Source organism: Perognathus longimembris, chromosome 9 (assembly GCF_023159225.1).
Source record: "Perognathus longimembris pacificus isolate PPM17 chromosome 9, ASM2315922v1, whole genome shotgun sequence".
Lineage (NCBI taxonomy): Eukaryota > Metazoa > Chordata > Mammalia > Rodentia > Heteromyidae > Perognathus > Perognathus longimembris.
In genome coordinates this window covers 48,238,097-48,263,410 of record NC_063169.1, presented here as the reverse complement: position 1 = coordinate 48,263,410, position 25,314 = coordinate 48,238,097, and the positions used below count along the sequence as shown (strand labels likewise).

The following is a 25,314-nucleotide window of genomic DNA, read 5'->3' as shown; positions in this document are numbered from 1 at the left end:
TATATCTTCAGAGATTCATCTTTTGAGAATTCTACATTATTTATTACATTATATCTAATGTCTTTATGCAATAGGGATGTGAGAGAGATATCAAAAGCTATGTCAGAATACAAATGTTCAGGCAAACTTTTATTCTGATTATTGGAGGAGAGTTAAATGCTATTTTTTTTCATAAAATAGATGACTCGCTGAAAATGGAGGGAAAGGACAGATTTAAATGGACAAAACTAATTTTTGCCAAATTGGATCAATGATAATGCTTCTCAATATTTTCTGCACATTATTTAGTAGGTTGCACTTGCACAGAGCATTCTTATAAAAGATCCATACTTCGTGATTTGTTAAGAGAAGTTGACAATGAATAGCATTAACAATGTACTTTTTCCAAAACATTTGGATATCATAAACACATACAGACTTTTAAAAGCCAACAAAAGCATGTATATAAATATATGTAACACTTTTTTATATAAATCCAGAGTTTTTATTAGGAGAGTTTAAAATGTTAACATTATTCTATACCAATCTGTTTTATTTTAAGGGAAATTATCATGATAAATGATAAGTATGGTTTTATATACAACAAGAATCCAGATGTTCTCCAGTCCCCAAAGATTTAGGAAATTGGAATTGCATGAATATCTATTTGGCATATGAGGGCAAGTTGTGAAATCAGAGATAACTTGATTGAGGTTCTGGCTCTTTAGCTTTCCAAATCTGAGATGTTCAGACCAATTCTTAATCACTCTGTTACAAAAACGCTCTTATCTGTATTATCTTCCTTACAGTCCTTCAAGTATTCCAGAAGATTATGCCTGTGAAACACTTTGTCCATCATTTGGATGAAAACTACTTTTCAAAAAGTGGCTGTAGTGATTGTCTAGTGGCAAAATGTCTCTGTTGTAATTCTAGGCAGAAATATTTATGTGTTTATATAATAAAGCCATACTTTATGCAAATAGTAATTTAACACCTGACGCTTTCTGAATTATCACCACCTCTCATTGATGATATATTTTAGAAGGATGAGGAAAACATACCCACATTTCATTGTCTCTCCTGTCATATTCCAAGGTTTTCATATTTCAAATGGGCATTCATCATTGCTCCTCTCTATAACAGCACACTGCTAAAAACTTAGTATGTACCTCTCAGAACATGCCAAATTAAGATCAAGAAATATTGGAGAATTATCACTGAAAATATAAACCATTAGTATATCACACCCATTAGTATAATAGCTATTTAAAGGTATCAGAAAATAACAAGTTCTAGTAAGAGTTAGAAACTCAAGTGTTATAATGGTGGGAGTGTAAAAAATGACACTGCCAGTTAGGAAATAGGATGGATGCTCCTCAAGAAATTTAAAGTGAGGCTATTCATGTGATCCCGCAATTCTATTTCTAAGCTCATTAATCAAAAGAAATAAAGGAAAAGAAAGAAAGGAAGGAAGGAAGGAAGGGAGGGAGGGAGGGAGGGAGGGAGGGAGGGAGGGAGGAAGAAAGAAAGAAAGAAAGAAAGAAAGAAAGAAAGAAAGAAAGAAAGAAAGAAAGAGAGAGAGAGAGAGAGAGAGAAAGGGGGGAGGAAGAAAGGGAGGAAGGAAGGAAGGAAGGAAGGAAGGAAGGAAGGAAGGAAGGAAGGAAGGAAGGAAGGAAGGAAGGAAGGAGGGAGGGAGGGAGGGAGGGAGGGAGGGAGGAAGGGAGGGAGGGAGGAGAGGGAAGGAAAGAATGAGAAAGAACGAAGGAAAGAAACAGAGAAAGAAGAAAAGAAAGAGAGGGAAAGAGGCAGGGAGGGAGAGATGGAAGGAGGAAAGAAGGAAGAAAGGAAGGATAAGAGGGAAGAGAAAGACTTGAACAGATATTCATATGCCTCAATGCATATCAGCATTATTTTTAATAGCCAAAACATTGAAGATAAACTGGTGGGTTAAAGAACAACTCGGTAAACAGTACAGAGTTTTCATATGGATGACCCTAAACTACTAGCATGGGACAAGATTAATCAGGTATATATTTGGTCACATCGACAATAACCTGATTAACATAGTGACAAATTTAGAACTCCCATGAGGCATTACTAACATGCACATATGGTGTCACATAGCAGATAGGGTGTTTTATTCCACATAGTCAAATAGACTATAACTCCTTTATATCTTCTCCTCTGTATCTCACTCAGTATAAATTCAGATTGTCTAGGTACCTGTGTAAAATAGTTGCAGAATGATGATTAGGTGAAATCTAATATGGCTAATAGAGTCAAATTCATAATATCAGTATGAGAACTATTTAGCAGAACTTTTTGAAAAGTTTGTTATGTGAACTAAAACAAAATATGAACTAACAAACTATGCTAAATTAATTTTGTCACCAGATTAATTTTCTTGAGAATATTCTAAAAATCAGTAGAGAAATCACCTACTAACCTTTTCATAATTTCTGTTTTTCATTTGGTAAACCTTTCCATGTCGCCAGAATAATTATGTAAGTAAATTGTGCTTATATTAATAGATGAAAATGTTTATCATTTTGAAAGAATTGACTGAGCCAATGAGGAGGTTGATAAGGCAAAGGCTGTATAATCCTATTTCAATATTACTATTTACTAATCATGCATTCCAATATAGTACTGAAAGATTTCAGCATAGAAATAGTGAAGGCCATGAAGGCAGACAGCTTAATTAACTATTTACCCTGTATTTTGAAGATTATTCATCTTTGTCTCCTCATTTGCACCTGACTTATTTTATTGATAACACATAATGACCCAATGCTGAGAGGCTATTGCTCATTAGTGTTTTGGAACAATTTCCTTAGTTGTACTATATTTCTTTTATTTGCATTCATTATTTCAGCTAATTCGAGATTAATCTCAAATGAGCTTCCTACAGCCAACTTGGCAGAAAAGAAACATTCAAATAATTTATTTACACAAAGATTCTGGAAATACAAAAGGGAGGTATTTTGGAAAAGGAATTGCATTTCATATTAAGACATGACCCAGCTGACAAGCCAGAGATGTTATCATCTAATATTTTCTGTATAATCTTATGGGCTATTACCTGAATTAAAAAAAATGCAGTGTTATTATTTGTATCTTTAAAGAAGTAAATAAATTTGGATAGCTGGTGGTATGGTGGAAGTGTCCAAATTCATTCTCTCTGCAGCCATTTTTCCACTTGTATTGAAACTGAAAAAAAGATGCTCATCATTGAGGTCAGGTTGTTAGAGTTTTGCACTGATGTTTTGGTGTTCCTACTTGTTATGAGAGTTGGGGCTTAACCCTTCAGCTGTTGCACTGTCAAAACAGACAATTCCCTCTTATGGATGTACTTCATCACTCCTGAATTTGGAATAAATGGTGATGAATTCTAGGTTCTCTTTTTTTGTTTGCCTTTTTTTTTTTATTCCTGGCAGTGGGGCCTAGAGCCATGCCTCCAGACTGGCTTTTCTTCCTTTCTTACTTACTTGTTTTTGTTGGCTAATTGGAAATTGAATCCCATGGCTTTTTCCTGCCCAGGCTTCATTTGCAATCCTCCACATCTCAGCCTCCCAAGTAGCTCAGATTACAAGTGTGACCTACAGGTGCCCACTGGAGTCCTCCATTTAATTCCATACTTACTAGGTGATCTTTTTTTTAAGTTTTTATTATAAAACTGATGTACAGAGAGGCTACAGTTTCATACGTTAGGCATTGGATACATTTCTTGTACTGTTTGTTACCTTGTCCCTCATACCCCCCTCCCTTCTCCCCCTTTCCCTTTCCCCCCCTGAGGTGTTCAGTTCACTTTCACCAAACAGTTTTGCAAGTATTGCTTTCGTAGTTTCTCTTTTTTTACCCTGTGTCTCTCAATTTAGTATTCCCTTTCAATTTCCTAGTTCTAATACCAGTATACACGGTTTCCAATATACTCAGATAAGATTACAGAGATAGTGTAGATACAATCACAAGAAGGTGATACAAGAACATCATTAATAGTAGAAGCTACAGATACATATGGGATGTTGAAAGTAGTTACAACTGTGATATAACAATCATTTCCATAAAATGGAGTTCATTTCACTTAGCATCATCTTATGTGATCATAAGGGTATAGCTATTGGGCTCTTGTGATCCTCTGCTGTGACTTGCCTAAACCTGTGCTAATTATTCCCAATAAGGGAGACCATAGAGTCCATGTTTCTTTGGGTCTGGCTCACTTCACTTAGTATAATTTTTTCCAAGTCCTTCCATTTCCTTACAAATGGGGCAATGTCATTCTTTCTGATAGAGGCATAAAATTCCATTGTGTATATGTACCACATTTTCCTGATCCATTCGTCTACGGAGGGCCATCTGGGTTGGTTCCAGATTCTCACTATGACAAATTGTGCTGCAATGAACATTGTTGTGCTGGTGGCTTACTAGGTGATCTTAAGCAAGACTTTCATTGCAAATAGAAATCTTTTGCCACTGATATCCAAGTTCATATCATTACTCCCAACATTCTCCTTCACCTTCAGATTTTTTAATTTAATTGCCATCTTACTATTTCTATAGTAGTGATTAATGTGCATTTGACACATACTACATTGCAAAAACTACCTGAAGTACCACCTATGTCAGTCTTTACTGTCTAAGTAAAATTCATTTCTTCAGAGGAAGGATATTATATCTCTTCTACAGTTTTTCAAATTATAAATGAGGCAAATACATTTTTATTTGCCTTCAATTTCTCCAAGAGACAAAAATCTTAAAAACTGAATAATATACTACAAAGAGCTGTTTATGTTATCAGAGCAACCAAGATACCAGAGTTGAGCAAAGGTAAATCAAGACAAAGGCAGCATTTTCCTCTCTGGGTAGCTGACAATCTCTAGTATCAATTTGCCAAAAGGTGTCACTGATATGCTATAGCCTAGAGGGCCACCAGTCTCAAAGGTATTAAACCTTGGAGTTCAGAGGCAAGTCCTAAATTGGCTAGGATCTAAAATATTACAATCCATAGAGAAATGGGATCTTCTGTCTTTTCTTGTTTGGTGTGCAGGACCTGGGGCTTGAATGTGGGGCCCAGGCACTGTCCTTGAGCTTCTTTTTGCTCAAGACTAGTTCTCTTACACTGAGCCACAGCTCCATTTCTGGCTTTTTCTGAGTAGTTTATTAGAGATAAGATTCTCATGGACTTTCCTGCCTGGGCTGGCTTCGAACTCAATCCTAAGATCTTAGCCTCCTGAGTAGCCAGAATTATAGACATGAGCCACCAGCACCAGGCTAAGGGATCTTCTATCTTTTCAGCTTTTACTTTTAAGAAATATGACAGGGTTTAATGTTGGCAATAAATATCTGACAAAATTCAAATCATTATGTAGGAAAAATGTAAGCAGATTTTTGGAAAATCTTGAAAGTAGGGACAAAATTTGGCTGCCTAGTTCAACCAGAAAGGGGAAGGTTTGGCCAACAAACTGGGCTTCTCACTGATGTGTTTCAAGTCTGCCTTTAAGATTAAACACCACTAGAAACAGCTGTCTGATCCCTGACCAGGCCATGAAAGACTGAAACAGCTGTATAATCAAGGCCATCTAGCCCTATTCCAAAACCCGGGAGAATAAGTAACTCCATTTAAAGGAAATAACATTATCCAGCATTATTGCAAATTTTCAGACACAATGAACATTAATCATAAACTACTGAGCTTGTCATGAATCCATATGTCAAAAATGGAAAAAAGGACAATCAACAGACTCAGATGTTTGCAATGTCCTAGATATGAGACATATTGTTAAAAATAAGTTATTAATATGCTACAGGTGACTACATGAAGATGGCATCTCTCATCTATTGTCTAAATGATCAAATAGCATTTTAGAGCTGGAAAGGGACTTAATACAAGCAATCATTCAGTAAATATGTTCACCAGAGCTAGAAAAAACTAATCAGGCTATCAGAATATTAACAGAATGTAGAAGGGTCAATAGAGAAGTGGTAAATTGATCAAGGCAATATGCATAACTGGAGTCTCAGAACAAGAAGAGAGAAAGAACAGACAGTGAACGGATTTGAGGGAAAAATACACTGCAATTTTCTGAAACTGGTGAAAAACATCAGTCTACAAAACCCAGAAACTTTAAACAGGCACAGTTATACCAATAGAGTCACCCCTTAGGGACGTTCTGGTAACCTCCATATGCCTAAGGTGAAGGAGATGAAAGTAAAGACACACTTTGCTAAGAAAGGAGCAGAACTGAAAGCTTTTTTTAATTTTACATTATAAACACTGAAAGCCAGGAAATAATATTATGAAATCTTTAAGGTACTGAAGAAACATTGTACATTTAATGGCATGTCAGGCTGGGTCTTGTGGATCATGTTTGTAATCCCTACTACTAAATGGTGCATTGACAGGATCAATGATAATTGATGTTGGCCTATGAATAAAAATGTTAGCTCAAGTCCTCATCAGAACAAATACAAGGGTGTGGAGACTGGTAGAGTGCTTGCCTAGCAAGCACAAACCAAGTACTACCAGGAAGGGAGGGAGGAAAGGAGGGAGGGAAAAAAGAAGGTAGGGAAAAAAGAAGGGAGGAAGGGGAGGAGAGGAGAGGGGAGAGGAGGGGAGGGAAGGGGAGGGAAAGGAAGGGAAGGGAAGGGAAGGGAAGGGAAGGGAAAAGAAGGGAAGGGAAGGGAGAGGAAAACATTTCAGGTAAAATATAATTGAGAGAATTTATCATCAAATATACCTTCATTAGAAAATAGAAGGAAGTAAATTGCCTCATACCTCGGATAGTAGTATATCCAAAAATAAATAAATAAATAAATGAGGACCCTTATAAGCATGAGTTTGAAACTAATGGGTAGTTATTCTTTATGATGGTAACGATTACCTCCCATGGAGTTTAGCATACACAAATATTAAACACATGAGAACTATATGCCAAACTGATATAGGTTGGAATTGAGTTACCGTGCTCTAAGGTGTTAGACAAAATGTCAGAAAGGAGGGTTGTATACAATATTTAAAGCAATTGTTACAAGCAATAAAGACCTCTCAAAACAGAATAGTGGGAAAAACATAAAATAGGAAGATTTGTAATATTGAATAAAAAGAAAGTCTTGAGAAAATTATAGTGAAAGACAAATGGAATGGTGATTAGTATAAGAATATTTCAATATAAGTCTCAGAGGTAATATTCACTATAAATAAATTAAATACCAAATTAAAGGCAGTAATTGTCAGTCTATTTAAATTAAAAACACACATACACACACAGTTAGCTGCAGAAGTACACCTTAATTATAAGTACATCACAAAAATGAGAAAGTACATCACAGAAACACTGATGAAAAAGAGCTTAATAAGGCTACCAAAGTAAGTTTAAGAATAGAAATATTGGTAACAATAGTATTCAGTTTGTTAACACTGTTCAAATACTAAATTTCTATGCCCAAAATAAAACTGCCAAGAAAGAAAGAGGAGGTAAGGAGAAAGGGAAGGAGAGAGAGAGGAAGGGAAGGGAGGGGAGGGAAGGGAAGGAAGAGATAAATAAGGGAAGGAAAAGGAAGGAAGGAAGGAAGGAAGGAAGGAAGAAAAATTCACATATAGTAATATATTATCATTATATGTAACATTTGTTTAACCTGTGTTTATCACAAGTATGATATATACAAATATGTATGTAAAATATATATACATATATAGCATATATACAAGTATCATGTAAATGCCTAAACATAAAAACATTAAGAATCAAGTGGGAAAAGTACACATTATTTTCCCCAAATTAAGAAGTGTTGCTGTCCTATTTGTGGAGGCATCTTCAGGCAGCTGTGCAAACTGTCCACATTTAGTTTCTGTGGGGAAGTCCTCTTCAGGCTTCCCATAACAGAAATAAATTTAAAATGGAATGATTTAACAGATCTTTTCCCACAGACTTTGATATAGGAGTTCTTTTCTCTGTATCTTGCTCTTGCTTTAAAAAAAATCACTTCATCCTTCAATACACGTCTTCCAGGAGCCTTGTGCAGGGCAGACTTCTTGACAGAAAGGGCTGCCTCACTCTAAGATCACTTTTCAGTGCTGCTGCACTTTGACATATCAGCATTTTTAATAAAAATCCTGGCCATTGGGGATGTCTGTTTAAAGGGCATCATAATAGCATCATGGTATTTTTAAAAATCTCATTCTTACACTTGGAAACAATTAAGCAAGCAGAAAAGAAACAGACCTCTTATGATAGACCTTCTCGATACAAGGAAATCATAAATTTTCTTCAAGTAAAGCTACACGTGTGACAAAGTCATACAAGATGACACAAGTAACTGATATTCAGTGCTCATTTGGAAAGAGAATTGGTGGAAAGAATTTGACCTTACACTTCCCCAAAAGTAAACATTATAGTTTCAAAGCTTTCAGTGTTGGAGTTCTAACCTCCCATTTGATGATATTAAGGCTGAGGGCTGGGCGACTGTGCCCTTAGTCATGACATTGGTGCTCTTATGAAAGGGATGCCTTGTCACTTGTGCCATGTGACATTACAGCAAGCAGGTGGCTGGCTGTGAGGGAGGAAATAGGCCCTCTCCAAGCACAATTTGCTAGTTAGAAAAGTACAGCTCCAGGAAAGTGATTCAGAAATTCACTCCCATGTGAAATGCAATGTCATTGAGACCCTCACTGAGGTGAAATTTTAAAAATAAAACAAAACTAAGCAGCAGCAGCAACAACAGAAAGAGGTGAAACAACAGATCATGTGAAAAACAGGAAAAATAATTCCAAATATAGGAAAATAGAAAACCTAAGGGCTCTAAGGTAGGAAAGTACCAAATGCTAGGACTTCCACAGAATACTATTTACCAACTCTAATTTTAATTAATTTCTAATTTTAATTTGATTGCTTGTGCTTTGGAGTTTATGTAAAAGAAAGATCATTGCTAAAACTGTCATGGTATTTTCTCCATACTTTTTTATTTTATTTTTTCTAGATTTTCAGGATTGTGTCTGTAGATACTGTAATAAAGATCTATTTTCAGTTTGCTGTATGCATATATCAAGTTTTTCCAACCCTCATTCTTGAAGAAATGGTCTTATTGGTACTTTGGTTGAAATGGTCTTATTGGCACTATGATTGAAAATTAAATGGTTATAAGTGCATGGATTTATGTTTGGACTCTCATTCTCATTGAAGTTAAGAGTCTCATGGGGACTTTTCTGCCAGGGCTGGCTTCGAACTGAGATCATCAATTCTCAGCAGCCTGAATAGCTAGGATTAGAGGCATGAGCCACCAGCACCCTACTGGGATTTTTTTTTAATAATATAAAGTTTTGCAGTCAATGTACATAGACTATATTCCCATTTGTGTCTTCTTCAATTTCTTTCACTCATTTAAAGAATTTTTAGTGTACAGGTCATTCGCCTCCTTGGTTAAAGGTATGCACAAGTTATTTATTTATTTATTTATTTATTTATTTATTTATTTATTTATTTATTTATATTTATTTATTTGTGTGTCGTGCTGGGGCTTGAACTCAGGGACTAGGTTCTACCCCAAAGCTCTTTTGCTCAAGGCTACTATCCCATTTAAACCACAACTCCACTTTTGGATTTTTGATGATTAATTGGAGATAAGAGTCTCAGGGAATTCCATGCCTGAGCTGGCTTTGAACCATGATCTTCAGATCTCAGTCTCTGGAGAATCTAGAATTATGGACATGAGCCATCAGTGTCTGCAAGTGTTTTATTTTTTCATGTCAGGATGAATCATATTCATTTTGAATTCTTCATCGATAGTACATATGAATTCTAGTGGCTTGTGGATTTTTGTGTGTAAGAGTTTGTTTTTATATTTGTTTTTTCAAGTACTGTAGTTTAAACCCATGGTCCAGCATTTGCTAGGCTGGCACCTAGCACTTGAGCATAAAAGGTAAGGCCCTTGGTTGCTGTTGGTTTTAATCTACCATGTGAAGTTATGTCTCTTTTCTTTAGTTCCTCTCCCCCTATGGTTTACTCCCTGTTGTCACTGTATTTGATTTTGGTACCCTGGATATTCTTTATCTGAATTAGGGAAGGGAAGGGAAACAACAAATTGGTGAGACAAAGGACAAAGGTTGAACCAATACTACAGCCATATTCAGGAGTCAGTAAGTTGGAAATGAACTGTACAACTTGGGGGATTGGGGAAAAAATCAGGGAGTAGATAACAATTGTGACAAGAAATATACTCATTACTTTACCTTTGTAACTGTAACCCCTCTGTACATTACCTTAACAATAAAATTAAATTAAAAAAAAACCAACAACAAAAAAACTAAGGCCTTGAGTTCAAGCACTAATACCTCATACACAAAAGAAATTTGTCAACATATGTCATTAAATATTCTCTATAAAGCAATAAATAATATGTCTAGGTAAAGAACATATAGAGTGTGATATCTATATCTGTGAGACTTTTTATGATAAATGTATGTTTAGATCTGATAAATAGGAAAGGAATTTAAGTCAGTGATTTATGAAGGTATAGATAACTCCTATATGTTAGCACAACTAATGCCAAGGCATTCTTTGATTATCCAGAAGTGAGTAGTACTTCAAGAGATGTTACCAAAAATACACTAAAAAGTTACTTTGGGGTATGCTTTTTGTCTTACCTCTTACTATATTTTTTCCTCTTAAATCAAATGTCAGGTCTGAAAACATGGACAGATTTAAAAAATTAATATGATGACATATTCTCATTGCATCCTGAGGGAACAGGTTGAAACAGACTATTTTTGATATGCTATGAACTTTGAGTTTTCCTTACTGCATTTCAAATGCCTGTGTGCTTTTTGTTACCTCTTCCCTCATAACAAACAGTACAAGGAATGTACCCAAGGCCTAACACATGAAACTCTAACCCTCTGTACATCATTTTGACAATAGATTAAAAAAATAAATTAAATAAATACATAAATGGCTGTGTGCTATTTGACATAATATTTAATCTTAGTGTACACATCTTTAAAATACTTAAGCTTGTATTCAAGTTTATGCTCGTTTCAGCCTAATAGTCATAATTGCCAGATGGAGTTTAACTGTTACATTTCTATTATCATAATTTAAAATCTGTTGCCACAATATTGAAATATTTATTCTGCTAATCTAGCTGTTGAGGCACAGCATGATTAAATCATTGGCTCAAGTATATGTAAAAATTTTAAAAAGAATTCCATAGCAATATATTTCTAAAAACAATCTGCTTATAAAATAAGGAGCTCCTTTCTTACAAGGAAAATGTTATGTTTTTGAAGTGCTTTTCTTAAATGTTCGTATGTGAACTGAAATTTCCTATATAATCTGTATGTTCACTACTCAAGACAATCCAATGATTGCTCTGTATATTTACAATGGTCATTTATTAAAAATCATCTCACAGAGGAGTCAAGAACATGTTAACAATGACACTAGTACCTGTCAAAAGTCATTTCAAAATAAAAGGAACTAATTAATGGTCAAACTTCTTAATTAATCAACGATAAACACATATATAGGGATTTTAGGAGTGCTTATCTATTATCCCATAAATAACTTAGATTCTCAGCCGAATAATAATTCACATTATACTAACAAACTCTTACTCCTTCATGCATATATGGAAAGAATACTATTTATGTGTAAGCTAGTAAAATACATTAGCATATGCCAATATTTTAATGTTGCCAATGCATTAAAAATATGCTTTCCTATACTTTTCCCTCATTTCTGAAGTTCTATGAAGATGTCCTACAGCATTGTATTCAAATGAGAAGTACATATACTTGTCTGGGAAATTCTATTGTATTACCTAGTCATAAAACCTGGTCAACAGTTTACATCAAAAAATAATTGACTGAATTAAAATATTGAGTCACATGGAAATTAGTTTTGCTTTCATATTATAGGTTATATATATAATCCTCATTTTGGAAATACATGGTAAGTGGGAGAAGTGAAAGTTAAGTCACAGATGTGAGCAGACAGAATTTTGTAATGTAAGACCATTTGAGCACATAGTCTCTGTACTAATTCTACTGAGTGAATGCCAGACTTTGGAGTTGGAAAGCCCTTGATTACAAACAGAGTTTCACCACTTATTCTGATTACTGAACTATAGTAGATGACCCGGAGCAGTCACTCACTCGTCTTCAAGCTAGTAAACTACCCTGGGAACAAGAAAACAGAGAAGTAAATCCACATAGTTCTTAAGATACAGTCTGGGAATTGATTAGTGAGGAGGCAAAACAAATGTAGGAACACAAAACTGCCTTTCTGGAAACAAATGGGCTTTCTGGATAACTCTTTGCCTTACTAAATTAATGATAGTCAAGTTGTGTAGAAATGAGTTGTTAAAAACTTGTGATGGTGCATTCCAGTTCCAAGTTACAAGGAAAAATGCTGCTATATTTGATAACAGATAAGTAACTCTTGTGGTAGAGCTCAAAGGATAATTTAGGTGATCTGTCCAAACAATATTAATAATTGACTGTCTTTTCTATGTACAATCTAAAAGAGTAAGTGGAGAGGAAACCAGAGCAATAAACCATCACAATTTATTGATTTCCTATCCCGGGAGATGATCTGAGCCGATGGACAGCACTAATTTTTGATTTGGGAAGGCAGACTTTTAATGAGCACATGGTAGGGCAGAACTATGATCAATGAAGGCCAAGCTGTCCTAATCCAGAGGAGGATAAAGTCCATTTGGGGAATAGGATCACCAGGGAATTCATGCACAAGATTAATTGACCTAAAGCATGATTGATCAATGTGGTTTGCCCCTGTCATTCCTCGACAATGGTCTGAGATTTCTTGGGAAATATCACTTAGGCCTGGATTGACATCGGCAGTGGTACAATCGCATAGGGAAAAATAAATCCATGCAGGACGGCAACCTAGCTGTAGCACTGTTCCCTGCAGCAACTTGGTTGCTCAAATACTAAGGAACACCACTTGAGAAGGAGAGCTTGCTGTGAGACCTGACAGCTTATTCACTCTCCAAACAGCTATCTGTGGCTCTTGAATGTGTGCAGCTCTCACCCAAACTATGCAGGATCCTAGAAGAGGAAGTGTACCTGGTGTTTACCCAGCCCAGTGGCTGGTGCGTCCCAACACAGCGGGGCAGTGGAAAGCCACGCCCTGTGCATTGTATATGTCTATCACTAATGTCACAATCATTCTCTTACATCAGCCTACACACTTTTGCCAGTCTGTATACACACATACAGGGAGAAGTGAATACATAATTTTTCCATCTTGATACTAGAGAATGGAAGAGAAAACAGGCTGAATGAAAGAGGTCACCTAAGTTCAAACTTCCCCATCTCAGCCTTTGTCCAATTAAAGTAACCTTCGTATTTGGAACAATAACAAAATATGGGAACATGATTTCAAGTTCCATCCAAAACCCATTAGCAAAGCAATTCCTGATTAATAATTTTAGTTTAAATATTGTGAATACAAAATTATGAATGAAAGTTACCTGGGCCTATATAATACAAACTCCAAAGACTTCTGGCATAAATTTTATATAAGACTTATTACCTTATAGAGTGGTCCAAGTTTAATTAGAGAATCAACTGTCACAGCTTGCTGAACTTCAGGTAATGAGAGACAATTTACCCAAGTGCCTCATTATCCGAGAACCTTTAAGGGTGCACACCATCAGCAGTGTGGGCCAGTATATTCTTTTTAAAGTAAAGAATGATGCTATTATATATATTTTTTTCATTTAACATTTTGTTGATCCATATTTCTGTCATTAACTCCAACTCAGTTCACAGAATCCATTTCTAATTCATTTCTACACCAGTCATAGGGATCCATCAGAGAACGCTTTTGAAATAAGTGCCAATTTTTTAAAAATGAATATATGCCAAATTGACAAGACCTTTTGTTCAATGTATCAAGAAAATAGTGGAGGGCAATAAGAAAGTGAATCTCCTTTAACTACAAACCATTAACTAAACAAACAGCATATACCAGAAACAATTTCAAAAGCAGAAAATGGTAAGAAAGAGGATACCTGCTGTAAATCCAATGTAATTGTCACATAATGGTATTCGATTCCATTCTTAATGCTGGGACTCTGCCACCAAGTGTTCTTGCCATCAATAGCATTTGTAATTGGGTGTCTCTCTATTTAGCAGCAATATGTGAAAGGAGAGGGAGAAAAAGATCATATAATGGATTCATAGATGTTTAAAGAAAAACAAAACTCAATTAAAACAATCCATTGTGGTCATCAAACATTAAAAAGCCAGCAATTCACATCTTCACTAGAATTCTATTAGTGAAGCCTTTCTCATAACACTGGCCAATAAAAGAAACTAACACATAGAAGAAATTATTCACCCCCCCCCCATACTGTTCAACTAAAAAGGACAACTTTAAAGATAAGATAAGATAAGATTGTGTGCATATTGCTGTGTCAGTCGCTGAAAAAGTAGACACTCTACTGTTTGAGGCAGCTCTTGTTTACATCAACTTTGTTAATGAAAACATAAAATCCTGAATTGGGGCTTGAAAAGTATGTGAAGATTTCTTCTTCAGACATGTTCTTTATCACAAAGACTTGGCCAAGCAAATATGTATCTTGCTTTCATGTAAGGTGCTGTCTTGTTTGTCCGAGGAGATTATAACAGTAACCTTTGACTTGCCATTTTTTACCACTACTTAAAAATAAAATGAAAGACTGAAAAGCTTTCCATTCATCATTTGCCTGGCACTTTATCGGGCAAATTTATTGCCCCCAGCAATAAACTCCAGCCTACCAGACAATCAGAGATTTTCCTTTAACTTTATCTCAGACACATGAGAAGAGAACTTACTGAGAGAATCAAAAAAGAGATGGGGCATAGGCCTAGCACATACCTAGTAAGCCCTGAGTTCAAACCCCAGTACAATTGATGATGATGATGATGTGATGATGATGATGATGATAGTGATGATGATGATTTGGGGTAGAGGAGTGATACAGCTGGTAGACTGCTAGCAAGCATTAAAGCATTTGCTAGCAAGCACTAGGCCCTGACCAAAACCCAACTACCACCAAAGCACAGAAAGAGAGGACCAGAGAGACATAGAGAATATGAACCATCACGGCCAATACTACAACATGTCATTCCAACTCTTCCTTCTTACTAAGCTCAGAATTCAGAAATCCTCATCTCCTGTAGTTTAGTTCCAAGTCATCTCACAAGGACAAAATTATTTATCCATAATTAAGACAAATTAAACTTAAATTTAATGATATTTTTTCTGAATAATTATTTATTTAATGTCAAAGTGATGTGAAATTTAACAATTAAAAAAAAAGCAAAAAGGTATATTTGCCATGCAATGAGTCTCACATATAAAAATCACTTTTACTTTTTTAACTAAAGAGTGAATTTAGATTTAATTTCAGATTTGAATTGCATTCAGACTTTCAGACTTGAATTGCATTTACACAGTTTGCTATAATCTTTACCTAAGAAAATACAGGCCATGTTATTGAGTTAATTTATGGTTTGATATCCTATTTTCAAGATACATATAAATATATTCAAATTTTAAATGTTGATATGTATATATTGGCCAAGATATTAATATTACATTGTCATTCAGCAAATGATCCTATATTTAGCATCCTATATTTAGTATCATTCAGCTGAATGATCCTACATTTTGTACCAAGTCTTATTATACTAACAGTCCACTGAGATGAGGCATCCTGTCTCCTTAGTGAAAAGCAAGATTGATGAATATATTTAATAATCAGTGCTAGTTAAAGTCTGTTGGAAGTACAGAAGGTGTTATCTTTATAATCATTGCAAATACCAGGACATAAATAAATATCAAACAAATGTCCCTAGTGATGCGTGTCTTGAAATCAACACATTCAGACTCAGAACAATAAATGAAATATTACTGGAATTGCTTGAGAAGAAAATAAATATCACAGCATGCATTCCAAAAACATCTTCCTGAATCTTTTTTTAATAGACCATGTGTTTAATATATGGAAGAAAAGCACAGATGAGTAATTTCCAAGTAAAACTCATTGCTTTCAGGTAACTGTGAAAGAAGCTCTCTAATTGGAAATTCTGCTATCTGCCAATGCAGGTCAAACCAATGTGAAAATAAGTCATGAAAAGAAGGATGGGGAGATGAATCAACAATTAACCATGATTCTTATTTTATAGCTTTAATCATAATTAATTTGCAAATATTGATCAATTGTTGGCTGAGTTTCCTTAGTTAAAAGGATATAGAAATGCAGAATATCCTCAACAGGAATACACTATACAAATTGACTCAGAGGCTAGCTGCGTCTGAAAACTGGCTGGAGAATTATTGAGATAAACCTTTCAGACTGGTAGATCTTAGCTGGGAAGTATAATTTAGGACATCCAGAGAGTGCAAGTTTCACTTGCTTTCTATGGCAATTATGAACGCACCTTCCAGATTGATTCCAGAAATGAATTTGTGGAATTTCATCTGTTGCGTCAACTTTTAACAAAAATTATTGACGTGATTTGTCAAGACATTTTTATCTTATTCAGTTCTTTTTTCTAAATTTTCAGAATCAAAATTTGATTTTGAAATGCAATGAAGCTGTTCATGTAAAAAAATAAAATAAAGTAGCTGGGAGCTAGTAAATTACACCTGTAATCCTAGTTACTCTGAGATCTGGAAGATTATGAGACAGAGTCAGCCTTCATAGAAAAGTCCAAGAGATTCCATACCCAAACTAACCAGCAAAAATCCAGGCTGGAAGGATGGTTCAAGTTGTAGAGCGCTAGCCAAGCAAGTGTAAGGACCCAATGCTATAAATTAATCAATAAAGAAACATTAAAACAAACAACATAAATTAAATTCGTACCGTGATGAGTTTGAAAGGTACTACAAATGCACACATGACACTTACGGTTTGGATTGCTGCTGTTTTGATTGCAAATTCGACACTGCGGGTTCCTCACTGGCTGCCCAGGAACATGTTCTACCAACTTGCAGTACATCTCGGGTCCTCTTTCTCCACAGGTTGCGTTGGTGGTTATAAGAGCATTGGAAGCAAGATTCAGAACAGCAGGGAATAAACCTAAAAATGATGGATAAATGAAGGCAGGTTGGCTGAAACCAAATTCATGAATTTGCTCTACTTAAAACTACAATTAAGACATTGTATTTTCAGGGACTTCAATTAACCCAAAAGGAAATACTTGAATATCCAAGAACACTGTATGTTAAAGACATGATACCCAAAGAAACCATTTTTTCCCCTTTCTGTGTCTTAAATATGGAATCTAAGTCTGAGTTGGTATGTTTAATCTCTAAATATTTGCGTAGAAGAGAGAAGCCAGCATCAAACACACTTTCTGCACTCGTTGAGTTTTGGTTGTCATTTTACTTTGTTTGGTTTTTGCTTTGTGAGACAGAATCTTGCTGGGTGGCTTGGGCTGACTTTAAGCTGAGATCCCTTCTGCTTGGCCTCCAAGATGTTAAACAGATGTTATTAAATAGTCTCTTTTAGATTGTTGATGAAAATGTTTTATTGGAACTGAATTTTTATCTTCCATTTTAGCTATTTCAATCTGCTATTAAACTACTATCCACATAGGGTTTCTGTGTCACTATGCTCTTATGTCCTTTTATGTTCCAATTACCACTTAATGTACATGGTGTTTGCTATACCTACTTTATATCTATATTGGAGAAAACAGAATGATAGAAGATTCTGGAAACACAACTTTTATGCTTTCTATGCTACCCTGCCATATTTTACAGCAAAATCTTTTCACTAATATGTCATTTTAATAGTCAATAATCATATTTCTTAAGTAGAACAGTATGACTCATCTCAGTACAGGGCACAGTAGGTCTTTATGCCACCCGAGAACTTCATGGCTATATCCCCAGCCCCTCTGCATTAGTCTTAAAAGCTGGCATTCAGTATTTGTTCTTGTATCACCTTCCTGTGGTTGTACCTACACTATCTCTGTAATCTTATCTGAGTATATTGGAAACCGTGTTTACTGGTATTGGAAGTAGGAAATTCAAAGGGAATACCAAATTTGAGAGACACAGGGTAAAAAAAGAGAAACAACTACAAAAGCAATACTTGCAAAACTGTTTGGTGTAAGTGAACTGAACACCTGGGGGGGGAGGGAAAGGGGGGGAGGGAGGGGGGCATGAGAGACAAGGTAACAAACAGTACAAGAAATGTATCCAATGCCTAACGTATGAAACTGTAACCTCTCTGTACATCAGTTTGATAATAAAAATTTGAATACAAAAAAAAAACTTGATAATGTAAAATAAATAAATAAATAAAATGAAGAAATAAATGGCATAAATATTGGCCTCATACATGTTCTGCTGCATATAATGATATCAATCCCCATTGTGGATGCTTGCGTGCAGCATGCTATCCACAGTTCGTTCCAGCACTGTTCAAACTTCAAAAATATAATCTGCTCCCATTGCCTCTACATGTTACAAGTTACTTTACCTCTAGTTCATGGAGAAAGAATAGAGAGGTTAAGTAACTTGTTCTGGATCACAGCTAATAAGTGACAGAGCTCTGATTTGAGCCCAATCTGTTTTACAATCTGTCCTCTTAACTCCTGCACTAACTCTGTCTTCAATGTAACATGAAACCTACAGAAGACAAGTACTCACTTGTGGCCCTAGCTGACTTTAGAAATGGACTCAAAGAAAGAATAAAAGAAAAAATAAAGTATGAGTAAATCAGCAAATTGAAATATCTTCTCAGAACTATAAGTACCTAGTCATTAAACCTTCTTCTTCTATCAGTAAAGCAAGAAACAAGAGTAGGGCGACTTTAAGTATTTAAATAATTTTGAGGTAACCTGAATAAGTTTATTTAAAAACGGAAGGAATATACTCAGATAAGATTACAGACATAGTGTAGGTACAACCACAGGGAAGTGATACAAGAACATCATCAATAATAGAAGCTACAGATACACATGGGACGTTGAAAGTAGTTACAACTGTGATATAACAATTGTTTCCATAACATGGAGTTCATTTCACTTAGCATCATCTTATGTGTTCATAAGGGTATAGCTATTGGGCCTTGTGATGCTCTGCTATGACTTGCCTAAACCTGTACTAATTATTCCCAATAAGGGAGACCATCGGGGGGGAAAGGGAAAGGGGGAGGGGGAGGCGGGTATGAGGGACAAGGTAACAAACAGTACAAGAAATATATCCAATGCCTAATGTATGAAACTGTAACCTCTCTGTACATCAATTTGATAATAAAAATTTGAAGAAAAAAAAAACAGAAGGAATGCCCTAACATACAGTAACATTCAGAGAAGAGCCCAAAGACAAGTCCTTAAATAATGTTTGATTATTATTATTATTATTATTTGGTCTCACATGTGGGCCCAACTACCTGGGTCACAATACTCCTATTTGCTGGTCCTGATTATCTGGGATGATAGGCATGCACCACTGTTCCACCCAGTTTAGATGTGGTCTCAAACTTTTTCTATGGGCTGGCCTTAAATTACAATCCTCCCAATCCCCTCCCCCCAAGTAACTGCCATTGCAACCTGAGTCACTGGATCCAATTTATTCTAAGGAATTCTATTCTTCATTGTAATCTCACTTGAAAAGATTGCAAAGGCAAGTAAATTCATAAGACCAGGTAACACCTCAATTCTCTCAATCACCTACATTTCTGGACCCAAGCAATCTCCTCCCTCCCTTCCCTTAGTTCATTCACTAGTCTTTGAAATATCTTTAATTCTGCTCCTCCAATAAACCTAATCAACTTTAGCCTTCCTTGTCTTGTGCCTTTTTTCTATCTATCACACTGTTCAGGAGTTGCTTACTTTATACTTAATTAGAGCCATTATTAATTTTTTTTCCTGAAAATTTTCTCTTCTGCTTGCATTCTGTGCTGTCCAGCCTGCCCACAATGATATATGTTATCAATGTAACCTCAGCTTAGCTTATCTGATCACTGGCCAGAGAAATGTTAGCCATTCCTAAATATGTTGTATTTATTTTATTAGAATATGTGTAGCTTTTCATAAAAGGTAACAAACCATGTTAAAGTTAGGCTATCTCTTTTATATTCCTCTTATTTGTTTGAGGCTTATTGGAAGAGTTTCTAATAGGGTGTGTGTGTGTGTGTGTGTGTGTGTGTGTGTGTATGTGTATGTGTGGAAGTTTATCAGGTTATAAATGTTAACACAATTAGTTTCCCAGGCATTATTTTTCTCTTAGACATTTTATTCTCCACATTAGTCATACATGACTAAATAAAAAAAGTCTATATAGCTTTATCTTCTGTCATTCTTCAACCTTTTTCCTTTAATTATGCAATTTTTCTGGGATCAAGTATGTTTTGAGCCTACACTATGTCAGATAGTAAAGGACTTTAGAATTATTAAGAGATTTGCCATGGGAAGTAATCTTAAACTAATTCTTAAAGAAACAGTAGCTTATTTAGTAGAAAAGGGAAAAATGAAAAGGTGGGGGAACATTCCAGCAAGAATACAGCACAATGAAAGCTTATTGGAGTAGTGGGGTCCACCATTGTTCTAATGATACAGACATGCTCATAGATACCTATATGAGTCGATTACATGAACAATCCATGTATATTCTATACATAATCTAGTTGTGTCGACACAAACCACTTCCTATTTGTTATTGCTTAGAAATTTGTATTAGTCAATTTTCTACTTCTGCCAAATAGAAATTAAGCAGTAGAAAAATAGGTGGTAAGGTGGAAACGATTATGTTGAGCAATCTGTTTTGGTGCAGTAAAATCTGCTTGTTATCTTTCTGTAGGATTTTTAGATGGCCGGGTACCATTTAAAGCCTTCTGAAATAAGCCACTTACTCAAAAGACACCTCTGGATCTTTGCCAACATCTCACAATTTTGCCAGGTGACTGTCATTTTGGTTCTGTGATCTTTGTCTGCTACTCACCACTGACTAATTCTGGCCTTCCCTCTGAGCTTTCCTTGGTTGTATGGCCCTGTAGGATCTGAATTGGGTCAGATCTGTCTTTTTTTCTGAGCCTAAGTAATTTTGTGCAGAAACTGAAAAGGAAGTTAGAATGAAAACAATATTTTAGTACATGCTGTATATTCAGAATATACAGACTTTCATTTGATCCCTGTTCCCCATAGAAATAAGGAATAAAACGAGAACAAAAAAAAAATACACTGATAAAAGGATTACACGTGCAGTGTTAACATGGAGAAGCTGTTTTATGCTCCTTCTAATATTTATTATCTCAAAATTTCATTGTGTAAATTCAACTTTACAGATAAGGAAGTGTGCATTAAAGCCCCATAGCTGACAAACAAAAAACAAAAAAAGTGTGGTGTGAGTAAATTCTCAATGTGAACACAGTTAAAGCTGATAGAATGATTTGAACACAGTTCTTTAAGAAGGTCAAATAGCTTTGTGTCAATGTATGATAAACAGTCAGATTTTGGTCTTTTGCAAGGTTTATCAACTTCTACTGTTAAGAATATAAATAACGTACCCAGTCATGACTCCAATTTTTGCTTTGTAGAGTGTTCTACCCATATAGCTAAAAGATATTAACAAAATTTAGATCTAACATCTTTCATTTCATTGTGTTGTTTCCACTATACTTATTGATCATGTACTCAGAATTAACCTTTTATCCATTTAAATGTCCTCCTTTTGGTCAGAGAATAATTGTTTTATGAAATTTTATCATTATTTGTCTGTTTACTTTTAAAAATCAATAAAGCATATTGGTCAGGGAAGGTCCCCAATTAGTTGTTAATAACCAACTTGAAGAGTCATTCAATGTCTAAGCTATTATTGAATTTTCAGTATGTTTCATTTTAGATTGCAATTCATTTTCATTATATGCTAAATCTATTAGTCTATACCTATTTATTCCAACTCAAAATCATCAGTGTAATATTTTTCTACTGAATTCAGGACAAGTCACTTGTTTGGACTATGCAAACATTATGAGTGTAAGTGAACCACAAATAGCTGATGAACCTTTATAATGTATTGACTTGTAGCTGCTCAATTCAATTTGATGCCCTGTAGTGTTAATGACATAAAAACAAGTCATCATTATCTATACAACTGTGATTGACATTTTTGTCTGAATAGAATCTAGATTGACTGAATTTAGCTGTGTTTTTATATGAGGAATAGAGTATGAGCAAAAGCAAAATATTAATTATTCAGCCACTTATCCTATTTGTAAAACAAATGATAGAATGAATATGGCTTACAAATAACATGTTTTGTTCTATAATATGAATTATTACAAAGGACCTACTCTGTCTTATTTCCTTTCCCTACTTTAAATAAAAAAACTTCATCACCTCCTACATGGTTGCTGGATCCTGTGTCATCTGTTCTCCTTTTCCTTCTAGACATACACATGTTCACAGGCCTTTTCTATCATCACTTCATGAGTCCTGTGATTCATTTCCAAATGTCTCCATTTTAAGAAAGCAATCCCTCTTTCTCTATTTAGAATCTGTGACTTCTGACAATCAACCGTGATATACATCTTCCCAGTACAGCTGGAGAATCAGTGGGAGTGGTCATGAAGCCTGATTCTATCTCCTGAAGGTGACTTTCAAATCAATTCCACTTAGTAACTTCTTTTCAGAAAACCCAGACAACTTCCCTTCCATGTTTTCCCCTCTCGTTCTCGCTGTCTTGCGCCCTCACACTGTCTCTGTCTCTGTCTCTCTCTCTCGCTCTCTCTCTCTCTCTGTCTCTCTCTCTCTGTCTCTCTCTCTCTGTCTCTATCTCTCTCTGTCTCCTTCTGTCAGTCCTCTGGCTTGAACTCAGGGCCTAGACACTGTCACCGATCCTCTTTAAGGATCATATCACTCTCTTATTTAATAAAGACCATTGTGAGTTGTCTGTTGCCTATAGTCTAGTAGCTAGATTCCTTGATATTCTATGAACACTATTATCATCCTTCCTCATTCCTTCTGATATATTCAGTGCACTGACATCCTAGTGCTTGGAATTAAAGTAAATGCTCTGAAAATTCCCTTTCAGGATATCATTTTTATCGAGTCTTGGGTAAGTGACACTGCATTTAGAATTGAGGATATTTAATACTCTCTGACAAATAAATACATAAATAGATAAATAAATACATTTATTAAATAAAGGTCAGGGAGACATATATTCTCCCCACCTTTCATCAACTAGGGCAGGTGCACTTGACTTTGCCACAGAGGTCTGAATCTTGAGCAAGTAAAGCACAAACAAGGAGGACAGGAAAATCCAATTAATGTAGTAGTAGAGAGACAGCAGGAGTGGTAAGGAAGTGAGGGCAAGGCAGTGACTGTTCTGTCCTTGCATTACAGCCCAAGGTGGCCTTTATGCTTCTCACTCATCTCCTGGTTGTTAAATCATTTGAGAGTCTAAAACATACTTTGTTTTATTTAAAATATATTTCCTCTCAAGTTAAACAATACAGGTGATTTCTATTACTTACAATTAAAATGCCAGATGTATATAAGGAACACATATGATGTGTAAAGACACTCAGGCACATATATATACACACACAAACACACATATATGTGCATACTCACAGACATACTCAAGATAGGAAAATCAAGAACAATTTTTGAATATCTAACAAGGAGATAAATATATGCTCATACATGCACACAGACGCTTCATTTAAATGTCCTTAGGATAAAATTTGAAAGGACAATAATAGTGTCAGTAATCACTACTTTTTACACAAAGATCCACTAGAAATAGATTGGCCTAGATCAAAAGTAACCACAAAGTCACTTTTAAAAAAATCTGTTCTACACAGAATATTTCTCTTTAGTTTTCCTTTCTTGCCCATTGTACTGTTCATTTTTATTACTTTTGTGCTACTTTTAAGTGACATTATTTAGTGTTAGTCTTTAAAAGAAATCTCTCTAATGTGGTATAAATATTTCCAAACATGTTTTCTTTGTTTTGTGAGGCTAAATTAATTAAATGTAGTAGTATAGCTGTCTGCTTTGTCTGTTCCAAGCACATGATTATAGTTTGTGGTTAACACATAGAAATGATGACATAAACTTATATACTGGAATATACATATATAGACATATGTATGTATGTATCTTAATTTCTCAGATAAAATGTTTATTTTTAACACATAATTCAGCCTGTAAAGATTTCCATTAATATGTTGATAACCATGAATATAAATTGATTTCCTTTTTTGCCAGTTCTAGGGCTTAACCTCAGGCCTGGACACTGTTACTGAGCCTCTTTTGGTCAGTTATCACCCTACCACCACGTGACTAGTAGTTCCACTTCTGACTTTTTGGTGGTCAATTAGAGATATATGTCACAGTGACTTTCTTACCCAGTCCAGCTTTGAATGAGCCCTCAGCACTTGGCTAACAATGATTTTTAATATGTTCATTTTAATAACTATGAAGATTAATCATGTGTTATTTACAATGGTATAGGTCTGCTTTTTTAAAATTTCTTGTCATTCTAATCTTAGGACACAGCATTTCTCCTTTCAACTCATGTCAGTACCACCTTCTCCCCAAAGGTAGAAGGAAAATTGAACATTTCCACCTTCTCACTTCAGTTTCTAGGTCTGTGGCACATTTTAAAAAATATCCATGCAAGTAAACAGAGCTGTTTACAAGTGACTCACTATTTAAAAGACAAAAGAGAACATGCCAATTTAAAATGTTCTAAGAAGCCTCAAGGAAGTAAAGGGGACGAGACGCTTGTCTGTTGAGATCCCCAGCTATGTGGGTGCGTAGGAACACATTGGTATAAAACAGAAATGGAACAAAACAAAATGTGGAAGGGAATGTTTTCCAGCTGTGCACTGCAGGAAGTCACTTAATGCACTGGGTCCACAATGCAGATGAAGGGTTTTATAGAACTGGAAAATCAGTCCAATTTGAACTAATAGCTGTCCAGACACAACAATGCTTACAAGCAAGGGGAAAAAAATAATAATTCGGAATCCAGTAATTCAGAAGCAAACAAAGCCAAGAAGAGTGTTGATGTATTCTAGTCCTGTTTCCACAACTCTCAAATGTGTCTCCAACTGACTTAATTCTGTTCTTCCAAATGTTGCAGTTTCCAAAATGAAAGGATATATATTTTTTAAGGTTTCTGTATTGGTTTGTTCTCCTCTCTTCCTTTTTTCATTAGAAAACATAATTCATGTTCCTCTGTGGAATTGATTTTTAAAGTTGTCACTTTTTTTTAACTAAATAGACTCAGATGAAAATTTAAGAACTTTTCATCAAAAATGAAATAAACCAGACACAACCCTATGTATGCCAGTGGATCT

General features: G+C 35.3%; 1 protein-coding gene across 1 annotated transcript in view; it reads right to left on the bottom strand.

Annotated features, from left to right (window-relative positions):
- The window catches only part of Lama2 (laminin subunit alpha 2), a 547,138-nt gene that overhangs the window by 396,537 nt on the left and 125,287 nt on the right, over positions 1 to 25,314 (bottom strand). Inside the window, exons 2-3 of the mRNA XM_048354062.1 lie at positions 16,897 to 17,067; positions 14,011 to 14,123 (exon numbers count right to left, since the gene is read on the bottom strand). Of these exons, the coding sequence (XP_048210019.1) occupies positions 14,011 to 14,123; positions 16,897 to 17,067 (284 nt within the window). The remainder of the gene's footprint in view (positions 1 to 14,010; positions 14,124 to 16,896; positions 17,068 to 25,314) is intronic.